Source organism: Cajanus cajan, chromosome 11, assembly GCF_000230855.2.
Source record: "Cajanus cajan strain Asha chromosome 11, NIPB_CcT2T_4, whole genome shotgun sequence".
Classification (NCBI taxonomy): Eukaryota; Viridiplantae; Streptophyta; class Magnoliopsida; order Fabales; family Fabaceae; genus Cajanus; species Cajanus cajan.
In genome coordinates, this window is record NC_138527.1 from 38,249,573 (window position 1) to 38,261,460 (window position 11,888).

The 11,888-nt window shown below is 32.0% G+C and overlaps 2 protein-coding genes across 2 annotated transcripts; one reads left to right on the top strand and one right to left on the bottom strand.

Moving 5' to 3' along the window:
- Nucleotides 1-2,260: 2,260 nt before the first annotated feature.
- LOC109800785 (isoflavone reductase homolog A622-like) lies at nucleotides 2,261-4,136 on the bottom strand. Its single transcript, XM_020361660.3, has 5 exons — nucleotides 3,815-4,136; nucleotides 3,596-3,730; nucleotides 3,221-3,458; nucleotides 2,896-3,099; nucleotides 2,261-2,706 (listed from the first exon to the last, which is right to left on the bottom strand). Exons 1-5 carry the CDS (start codon nucleotides 3,995-3,997, stop codon nucleotides 2,540-2,542), a joined length of 927 nt encoding a protein of 308 aa, XP_020217249.1. The 5' UTR covers nucleotides 3,998-4,136; the 3' UTR covers nucleotides 2,261-2,539.
- Nucleotides 4,137-8,767: 4,631 nt separating this feature from the next.
- Nucleotides 8,768-11,550, top strand: LOC109800879 (alpha/beta-Hydrolases superfamily protein). Its single transcript, XM_020361792.3, has 4 exons — nucleotides 8,768-9,417; nucleotides 9,512-9,614; nucleotides 10,364-10,569; nucleotides 10,880-11,550. The coding sequence occupies exons 1-4, from the start codon at nucleotides 8,816-8,818 to the stop codon at nucleotides 11,151-11,153; spliced, it is 1,185 nt and encodes a 394-aa protein (XP_020217381.1). The 5' UTR covers nucleotides 8,768-8,815; the 3' UTR covers nucleotides 11,154-11,550.
- The last annotated feature ends 338 nt before the right edge of the window (nucleotides 11,551-11,888 follow it).

Here is an 11,888-nt window from a genome sequence, read left to right on the forward strand (position 1 = left end):
GAACGTATAATTATGTTAAATATTTGTTTTTAAATTATTGTAATTATGATCTTATGTGAGTCAAACATAATTAAAAGAATATATATGTAAGTTTTTTTAATGCTTGTATGTGATTAATTATAAAGAAGTGGAGATGTGGCCATATTTTTTTTTTCATTTGTCTTCTTCATTTATTACCTATACCATTATTTAATAATTATAGTCTAGTTGCTTACGTTGGTATTTCGGTTGTTTAAGTTTGACTTTGATTTGGTCTCGGTTAAGAATAATATCAATTATTGCCTTTGGAAAAACTTAATCACTATATAATAAATTATTAATTATACTACAACTAACAAATGAACGCCCTTTTTTTTACAAATAGTATTAACTTCTATAACAATGATGCTAAACTTTATTTGAAAAATATTAGATAAAATTTTAATTCGGGTGACTGACTAAAGCGGGGTGGTTTATAAATTTTATATTTATACTGATAGGAAGCAGGCTGGACTGAAGCGTAAAACAAAGTTGTCAGAGTAGACTCGAGACTTCTTAATGCAATAAATATTTAGATTTTCATGTGTTGGGCCTTGTGTAAAGCCCATATTAATCTTGTTATATTGTTCAAAACAATTTTGGAAATGACATGATGAATTTGGATTTCAATTCTTGTTTAGCATTCCCTTATGTTTTAGTTTCTTTCTATCTAGTAGCGTAACATATACTATCAATTAAGAGGAATATTTTATTTCACTCACATTTTTGTCTAGATAATTTTTTTCTCTATAATTACCTCTCAAATTATTTTGTCTCTCTCAACCATTTCCGGAAAAAAAAATTACCCTGTTAAATATAATTATCTAAATATTATTTAGACATTCTTATTATTAACTGTATATTTTTATTTTATTAAAAAGTTATACAGAGTCAGGATGTCTTTTTTAAGCTTGTTTATATCATTATGTAGAGGAGATATCTCTTTTGGTAATTGCTTTAGTTAGTTTTTATTTTTATACAAACTCTTTTACTCTTTTTTATTTAATTAAAAAATTTTAACCACTTATCTTTTTTAAATATGAGATTTCACTAATTATATAACATTTTTTATTGGTTTCTATTTTATTTTCATTTTATCTTTTATAATGAATAACTACAAATCACCACTTTTGTACACAGAGATACCATCATTTTTTTTACACAAAATATATAAAAATATGAAGTGCTTTAACTTTACTAATAATTAATAAAGATGCTATATTTTTTAATATACACTGTTTGTTGACCATTTTGCCATTATAACTTTCAAAAACATTCTTTCCGGATTCTCCCATACATGCATTGAATGTGCATTATTCAGTGTCATTGTTAAAAAAAAATAAAAAAATAAGGCAACTTAATTGAAATTACTATAAATTAATCAATTTTTGCCCATTAAACTTTGCAAATCTTCTATAAGACTTTTATTTTTTTTCTTTTCCCCACACTTATATATTTATGTCAAAATCAAATAAATCCAACTTAATTAGCAATAGATCACAAACAACTTGATAAGATGTTATGTATTAAGAGTTTTCAGACACATGTCCTCAGATTAATAACATATTTTCTACTTTAGATTTCAGTTTTCATAGTTTTATTTTTTTTTATCATTCAAAAAAAATCAAGTTCAAATATGCGTGTAAGAATAAAAGAAAAATATTTGAAATAATTGAAGTTTTTAAATTAATTACAAAAATAGTGTATGAAGTGCACATCTAATAACGTAAAGAAAATAAATTATAATTGAAATAAGAAAGTATGTATGGGTACAATAATTATATTATGAAATGAATTTTTTACTGTATTTTTAAATTGTAGATAATTTATAATTATACATACATTATATTTACAACTATATATATATATATATAAATTAGTGGGGCATTCTCACACTCTTTAACATGGATCGGTTCTTGTGTATTTATGAACTAATATCTATTTTACTATGAAAGAATTATCTCAAGAAAGTTAGCCATTGAAATGTAAGAGTTTAAGGAATTATAAATCCCACGTTAAATTTTTATGCTTTCAATGTGAGACTCAAATCTCTAGGACTTGGTGTATATTCTAGCCCTTGACTACCATGCCCGTGGTATCACGCTCACTGCTCATTTTTAGATGAGAAACATAATGAAAAATCGGTGTTAATTTATAACAACTTTGAGCAGAGTCACACTATAAAACATTGTAGAACTCAAAACCTTACAAACTACGTACTAAAAATCTCGTATGTCTAAAGTACGATTAATTCATGTTCCCTACATTGCAATTAAATCTGAACACACCTCCTCTAGAATCAGAGTGATAAACAAACCGTAACATAATACTAATATCATAAGAACTTTCGAACAACGGTGCAATGTAAAGTATGGAGGAACACTTTTGACAACAACACAAGCACAAATAACTAAATAACAGAAAGACAAAGTAGAAGTTGTCGAGGATCACACAGGATACTCTGGTTTTATTGACTTGGGTGGAGCAGTTTAATTATTGGCAATAACAAATTCCCTAGGTTTCAGACGAACGCATTCAAGTAGTTGTCCACAGAAGTGTATTTCACCTCAGGATAAAGTTCAGAAGCTTCCACGCCCAAAGAAGGGTCAATCTCATTGTTTGTAGAATCTACCTTTACCATCGTTGCGTGGACAAGTGATAACATCAAATTGGTTGGGAAAGGAGACTCTAAAGAAATTAAAAATAAAAAAAAAGAAGGTAAATACTATTATGAGTTAATGTTAATTAAATATAAAAATGTTTAATTGCTTTCACTTAACAATTTAAAATATTGATCAAATAAATCCCCTATAGACTAGTGGCATGTTAATGGAGCAGCAGAAAAGTGATAAATGAGTAGACAGTATACACACTGACCCTGGATTTTCTTAAGAAGTTCATCTTCTAGGATGTAGATTTTGTGAAGGGTGGTCTTAATCTTATTCTCCCACAAGGACACGAGCTCGTTGAAGGTCAAAACATTGGCAGGGGGTCTTATGTGGAGAGTTTTGTTCAAGGTTCTTGGATCATCCACTGCTTTGATGGTGTAAGCCCCAACATCTTCTTCTTTCACATAAACTCCTGAAACAAGCACAATTGAACTGCATGTATATTATCTTATACTTGTAAAAAAAAAAAAAGGTAATATTAATATTAATAGATTTGTTTGGCATATTATATTGTTTTGTTTGTGACTGACTACCTTTGACGTTTCCATCTCCTAGAATGACAACCTTATCCCGTGGGGGAGCAGTGAGATTTTGTTGTCCCAGATTAGCCAAGAAGTATCCAGCAAAAGCATATGAACAGATGTAAGTGTATGGAATTCCTTCAGCTTCAATTGCCCTTCGAATTTTCAGCTTTTTGTTGAAGAAGCTAGCTGCTGGCTCAACTGCTCTCTGATTGTCCAAATCTAGACCAAATTCGGATGGGAGGAACCTCTGATCATAAAACAAATCTTTATATTAATCGTATGAATGAAAACAGGTTTACTATCTTAAACATACTTGCCACTTGGTTATATGAAGTAATTTGGACAGTGATTAATTATTTTGTAAAAGAAGGGTTGAGCATGTACCTTGATGTTTCCAGCTTCTTTTATTGCTGCTATGACCTTAACTTGATTGTCTATCTGTTGTCCCCCTAGTGTAGATATTACAACATCAACTTGCTTGATTGCCCTAACAAGGCTGTCATAATCACTTAGATCACCCTACAAAAATCATCACAAAAGTTGGGTTCAATTTTGAAACACTACTGTAATTTACTTTTATTTTTTGTTATGAAAGGCACTTACATAAAGAAGAGTAGCTCCGTAGGTTTTGAAGCTCTCAATAAGCTTAGACTTTTCAGGATGAGAAAGAGTGGTCTCTCTGATCAATACAAAGGTGGGGTGTCCTGCTTCTGCACTTGCCTTGACTATGAATTTTCCAATGTATCCTGTTCCTCCTAAGACTAGGATTTTGCTCTTTGATGCCATGGAACAAAATAACAAAACTTGCAAGTTGAAAATCAAAATAAGGTGTGATGAGTGAATGGGGGAATTTGCCTCAGATTTGTACAACAGTTTAGGTCCGAGGTTTGAAGCTTTCCGGTTCCAAGTCAACTCTTAATAAAAATAAATGCTGCGAACTGAATCTCGCACAATTTTTATTTTATAAATTAGGTATAATGCATTTTTGAGAACAGTTTACGACTTGTATTTTAAGTTATCTCAACTTAATTTAGAGTTATGTTTTTTTAAAAAGTACAACTTTAGATAATTATACATTAATAACGGATAAACTTGTCTAGATGCAACTCCAACCACCCGTAACTCAAGGGAAACATTGACTTTTAGTACTCTGAGTGTGACGTGAATTCATTGAATTAATTGACGTTTAATAAAATAAAATAAAATAATATGATTTTAATTGTTAATTCGCAATGTTTGACAGAGTAAGAACTAAGAACCAGTGTAGAATTCAAATTAATTGAATTCATGCTTCTTCTTTTTTTAAATAGAAAAAATTATAAAGAATTGAATTTAAGTTCTCATATTTTTAACTTTCTCAACTCCTTCCCACTCAACTACTATTTGAATTCATTAGTAAATATTATACAATTTTATATTAAAATATTATATTAAATTATATATGAAATATTAAAGATTTGAAGTAGATATATGTCCTATTTAATTAGTAGTAACAGTTAAATACTGCCATGCAATTGTGTAAAAATATTTTAAAAGAAGATTTTATTATCCACCATAATTTTATTGGCAAAAATACTATTTTGGTTCTTTATAATATTTTAAATTTTCAATTTAATTTCCACCTTAATTTTTTTGTTTCAATTTGGTCCCCAATAAGTTAAATCACTGCAATGTCAGATCTTCCGTCCAAATTTCTTAAACGGAATTAACTGTTGCTCACGTGGATGTCACGTGGATGCATAGGTGTTAAGGTGCCACGTCTTCCTCCTCCTCTTTTTTAATGCATCTGGAATGACTCGTTCTAAAACCAGAACGGCTCGTTCTGCGTGCACTATTTGTGTGTTATTTTTTCACCTGGAACGGGCCGTTCCAGATACAGCATTTAACACACAACGAGTGCAAGCAGAACGGGCCGTTCCAGAAAGCCAACGTATGTTCAACACAATGCAGCAATGTGGTTCAGAGATTGAAAACAAAAATTTATAATATAACATAAATTCAAAGACTGAAATATGGTTCAGAGACTACAAACAAAAATTCATAACAAAACATATACTAAGAAAATTCAAATAAATTACTGAGGAGGGAAATAAAATCATGTCGCTTCTTCCTTGACTGTATAATGCCGATTTGATAGCAAGTGATTCACGACTAACAATGAAATAAAACTTGTCACCATTGTCCTTAGTGTCCTTAGTGATACATTGCATTGCATAACAAGTATTATAATTAATATTTCTAGAAGTTTCTATATCCTGTAATTGGTCCAGAAATGTGTATAGCCCAAATGTTTAGCAATTGAAGTTATCAATCCCCCATTGACAACATTACTTAATTCAGTGTTTGAAATATTTTGTACCTTGAGTTTTTTTCCTTGAACAATTCACAATCGTGATTTTGAATCACGGGCGTGAACTATATATCGTTGACCGTTTGGGGTTGGTGTTCTAGGATTAAAACGGCCCGTTCTGAAACCAGATCGAGCCGTTTTGGTTACATTATTTGTGTGTTAATTTTGCATTTAGAACGGTCCGTTCCAAATGCAAAATTAACATACAAATAGTGCATCTAGAACAGGTCGTTCTGATTTCAGAATGGGTCGTTCCAGATGCATTAAAGAAAGAGGAGGAGGAAGACGTGGCACCTTGCCACCTATGCATCTACGTGGCATCCACGTGGCCAATAGTTAACTTCGTTTAAAAAATTTGGACGGAAGGTCCGACATTGCAGTGATTTAAGTTATTGAGGATCAAATTGAAACAAAAAATTAAGGTTGAACTAAATTTAAAATTTAAAATATTATAAGTGACCAAAATAATATTTTTACCTAATTTTGTTCAATTCAAATGAGGTTGTATTTAATAAAAAAAAATACATGTTGCTTACATCAAAAGAAGTGGAGATGCTTGTGCCTATTATTTTTATTTTTATTGTTACTTGTGTTCTTCATTTATTACCTAATATTATTATTTAATAATAGTAGTCAAACCGCTTATGTTGCAATGTTGTATTTTCCCATTTAAAGTTTGACTTTGATTTGGTCCCTCCAAAGAATAACATCAATTGTTGCCTTTGAAAAAACTTATCACTATATATAATAAATTATAAATTATACTAACAATTATCAAATGAAGGCTCTTCTTTTTTCAATAGAATTAACTTCTAAAATAATGATGCTAAACTTTTTTTGAAAAGAGTTATCCTAAAAATTTATTTCAGGTGATTGCCTAAAGTGGGGGTAGGTTTATATACTTTATCAAGATGTAGTTTTATAACACGTCATGGATATGATTAAAATATTATAATGACTTGTGATTAAAATTTTATAACGAATCATGGATATAGTTTAAAAATCGTAACGAAATGATTAAAATTGTTTTAGTAAATAGTAATGAGGATTAAATTTAGATTTTTATGTTTCTAATTACTTTAACTCTTCTTCATTCAATCATTAGGTTAATTTTAATGGTTTAAACGTTTAATTATGTATTAATATAATTAATTTTAAATTAATGTAAATTTGTATAATTTATTTGAGTTAAATTTGGATAGAAAATAATGTAATTTTTATTTAGATGGTAAAAGTATATTAATATGAATTTTATTTGAAAACTTGTTATTAAGATAGATTTTGAATACGTTAAAAATAGACTTGTATTTGTGATGAGTGAATAATAAGGTCCAAAAGACAAGTATAACATACCATGAAGTCCAATAACTACAAAATTTTGGTAGGATATGTCCGACAAAATAACAACTCATTCTTATTGTGTTTTAAATATAAAGCCCACCAAAAATTGAAAGGCCAAATTTGGGTAGAAGCCCACCACAAATATTGCACTAACTGCCTTAAATATATTGCAACTCTAAACTTCACCTACAATAGTCGTAATATTTTATGATCAGAAGTTTGAATGCAAAATTATACTAAATCTTATAAAGAAAAATACTTAACAATACAAAGTCCAGACTTCCATTCCCAAAGAAAATATTGATTTACGAAAGCTAACTTAATCAAGCTAATTATTTTGCACTTCACTAGCTGCAATGAATGCATTAAGTTCATCTATATGTGATTCAGATAGAGTATACTTTATAATACTTATCAATTAAATAATTAGTATATTGCTTACCACCAACAATCTCATAAATAGGGACTAAATTGTATAGTATCACGGGAAACAACCATCATCCACTAATATTATCTTAATTGCAAACTAAAAAGTCATTTTATATTTATAGTTACAAGTTTTGTAATTATCACGATTTTTAATAAAACAAAAATTTGAAACTTATATCTGAGAATCCTCTTCATAGAAACACAAATTCTATCACCCAACAACGGAAAAATAGATCAATACTTTATGAAAAAACCTGGAATTTTTATTTGGAATATTATCAAAATATTAAAACATGCAAAATACCTTACAATTTAGCAGCAACAACTCCAAAGAAAAGATTAATGTTTGGCCTCCAAAATCAAAGAGCAACCAAGTATTCTCTTTTTTCAGGAGTAAGTTTAGAAATATAGTTGAAGCTCAAGTTAGTAATCATAATAGAACTCAGAAGTGTGGAACTCAAAGGTGGTATGAATATCGAAGGCAAACACACAATCGCTTATATAGAAATTTTCATTAAGGCTTTTATGTAAATACAATTGAATTTTGAAACTCATATCTAAAAATCAATTTACTCGTCCAATTACATTTAGTAGAAAAAATTTGTAACTTTCTCAAGCTGAGAAAACGAAGTTTGTCTGCATTTTTTGTTTTTCCTAACTCCCTCATGCTTCACTAGTTACTGTCGAGGTCTGCACCTTGGAGAAAGAAAAATAAGTTTGAACCCTTTCGTGAAATTTGCAATGTTACTCTCAGTAGCCAAAAATTAACACTTGATCAATTCCACTTTACGAAGTATGTTTGTGTAATTTACCCTAATAAAAAAACCATACATTCTCTCATACTCCAAGAGTTGCACCAACACCAACTTGTGAAATGTAGCAAATAACTTTTCCAATCCCACATCTCCAATTTACTGCATATTTGAAAGTTTTGTCTTATTGTCAAAGCAAAGCCTTCCAATATGCCAATCTCATTTGAATGAGCTACATGCTTTGAGAATTCCCTTTATGGTTTTTTATTTTTTCATTTTTCTTTCAATTGAATTTTCTCCTGATGACACGTGTTAAACGTTTTTATTTGTGTTCGCTCTTGTGGATTATGAATTATGAATAACATGGTACTACTTAATATTAATAGAACTTAATTATCAAAATTATATAATAAGTAGCATTGATGGAAATAATTTAATTATTCATTAAAAAGATTATATCTATTAAATTTAATTATATTTGGTCAATTAAATATCATAAGGTCGTTAAAGATAATTAGGTCGAATTTAATTAGATTCATTCAATATGATGCAACACTAAATTTTTTTAAAAAAATTTGTTGATGTAAAAGCCATCATCCAATCAAAGAATCGAGGAAGGTGAAAATTTAATTGTGGATGGTGTTGGTAAAAAGAATGAGTGATATATTTATTAGCGTTGTTTGGCGAACATAAGAATAAGAAAGGCTTGGCATTGGATCTCAATTCAGAACGATGGAAGCCCAACTCAGACTATTCAATTTCAGCCACTCCACTTTGGCTCGCAATCGCAACTTTCTCTGCAAAACAAAACCCATCTCCCACGCGCTCCCTTCCCTGTCCCTCCCACGCGCCGCCTCCAGGGCACCCATCTCCGCCGCCCTCACGCGCCCACCCGTTCCTCCCAACTCCAACCCCAGCACCTTCCCTTTCTCTTCCCAATCTCTCAACTTTTCCAACCCCGTTTCCAACGCCCCCAACCCCTTTCTCTCCCACTCGCTAGGTGGCGCGTTCACATGGAGCCCCGCTTCCGACGCCCCAACCGCCGCGCTTTGCGGAGGCGGGGAGCGTGTCGCCACGGTGGTGCTGCTGGGGTGGCTCGGAGCGAGGACCAAGCACCTCAAGAGGTACGTGGAGTGGTACAACGCGCGTGGCGTTCACGCGGTTACCTTCGTGGTGGACGTGAAAGAGCTTCTTCGCTTTGACCTCGGCCACGTCATCGAGAGCCGAGTCTCTCTCCTCGCCGACCGCCTCGTTTCTTGGGTATCTCGCGACGAGCACGATGGGAGAGAACGGTGTTTGGTTTTTCACACTTTCAGCAACACGGGTTGGTTTGTGTATGTAGAATTCTTAATCATTGTGTTTTGCACTTCCTCCCAGTCACTATTTTCTCTTTGAATCTCTCTCTCTCTGTGTTTTTATTTTTTGTAGCTACGGTTACATTCTTGCCCGAATGATGGGTAGCGAGGATCTCATGAAGAAGATTAAGGGATGCGTTGTTGATTCCGGAGGAGGAGAACCTTTCAATCCACAGGTTTTTATTACTCATTCTGATTTCATTTTGTTTTGTTTAAGAACGTGGCATTTTGAAACTTAGCTTTTACTGCACCTTTTTTGGTTGCTTGTGGTCGGAAAATTTGTGTTCTACTTTGCTTTGTTTACTCTTGACTTTGTAAACGTTGTCATTGGTTAACTCATGCCCCTCAATTGTGGGTCATCGCTTGCAGCATGCCAGCGTCAGTATAGAATACACGGATTGATAGAAAAGAATAGAATGGAACAGAATGAAATCAAATGATAACAAGTTTTATTACCCCTTTTTTTCTCCCCTTATTATTTGAGGGCTATGGATTGGGACCATTGTTTTTTCTTGATCTATCGTAAAAAAAAGTGTTAGTAATACACTCTCGGACATACTCCTTCAAATACACTATTTATTATTAGTTAAAATTATTGGGAATTATGAAATTGAGTAAGATTTATTAAATAAGATGAGATGCTCATAAAATTGTATAATTTCCAACAATATTTTTCAACCAATAACAAATGGTGTGTTTGGAAGAATTGTTAGTGAGTGTATTGTTAACATTTCTGGCTGTAAAGACATCCAAACAATAAAATGGAAATTTTGTTGTATTTTTTTGTACTTCATTCAATTTCTTAAACTACCTTGATATGTTGTTATTCTTCTTGGCTGGTAACTCGGATTACGAGTAATCAAATTTTTCTCTCATTCTTGTTTTCTCTCTGTCGATGTGGGGAATTTATACGTTTATATTGTAGGTCTGGGCTGCTGGTTTTTCTGCAGCCATATTAAAGAAGCGCAGCTCTTTAGGACCTGTAGTTGAGGTAGAAGGCAAGCTTAAATCAGAGGCTGAAGTTAGCTTGTCAAAGGTTCAACAAAACGAACCTTGCACAATTGAAACTGTGGTCTTGTCACTATTAGAGAAGATTTTCTCGTTTGTTTTGCAGTTGCCAGATGTGAATCAGTAAGTTTCTCCCCTGCAATCTTATGTTGCTTCATAATTATTTTGGTATGGGTCGCAGTCTCATCTAAGTTTTTTAATAGGTGCTCATAAAAGATCAACTTGCTCCAAAAGTATCTTTAAAGAGTTACTCTTTATTTTCTCTCAATCTAATGGTTCGAATGAGAAGTTCATCTTTAATTATTTGATTGAAAGAAAATAAAGAGTACAAGTGAGGGTGAAAAGTTACTCTTAAAGTAAATTTGGTCCCTTCTCATATAATATGCTTAAAAATGTTAGGTGGTAAAGTACATTTTTCCTGTTTTGAATACAGGAGGTTAACAAGGGTTGTAAATGTGCTCATGAAACACCAGCCTTGCCCTCAGCTTTACCTGTATAGTACAGCTGACAAAGTAGTTCCATTTCGATCAATAGAAGCGTTGATTGAGGAGCAGAGGAAGTTGGGGAGGAGGGTAAGGTCCTTTAACTTCGGCTTATCTCCCCATGTGGATCATTATAGGACATTTCCCGACCTATATTTATCACAGCTTACTGAATTTTGGAACCAATGTTTTGCCACGACCAAACAAACAACTTACAAGTCTTAAGTACCCTTTTGGAGTGTAAATTTTTTGCATAGCATTATTCCATCATGGAATTTGCTTCTTTTACACTACATTTGAAACCGGTGACTCAGAAGGAAGAAAAGGAGATGAAAAAGAGTAAAGTGGATAACCCTTGCTCTGTTTACTTCCTCGTTAGTGTGTGTGTGTAGTAATTCAAGTTGGAAGGAGGGGGAGGGAAGAGGATGGAAAAGGGTGGAAGTTGATTTTATTAGTGTTTAGTGTAATGAATTTGTGTGGAAATGAGAGGAAGATGTGGTGAGACCCACATATTTTTCTGTACCTCCTGATATGAGAAGATTAGAAGAGAAGTTAGGTTGTTCTTTATGAATTATACAAACCTTATCAAATTTAGATGTTATTTGATATGTAGTTATATTAATTCAAATTAACATAAGAAAAATATTAAAGATTAATTTGAATTATATAATACTAAACGACTTACAAAGTATTCAACTTTTTACTTTTTTCTTATTCTTTTTCTTTCCTTCCTTTCCATACACTTTTCTTCCTTAAACTAAACATTCCATTAGTTTTCCAAGCGGAATGGTCTTTCACTGTGACAAGGAAAAAGAGAGGAATAACTCAAATGAGCAGTGGCAACATTACATATAGGCCATTGTCATAATACATTTGACTTGTAAACAGTGCCAGCCAAATACACATTACAATAATTTTTTGACGATTATTGTTAGTGTGTATAGTCTACATTCACCGGTA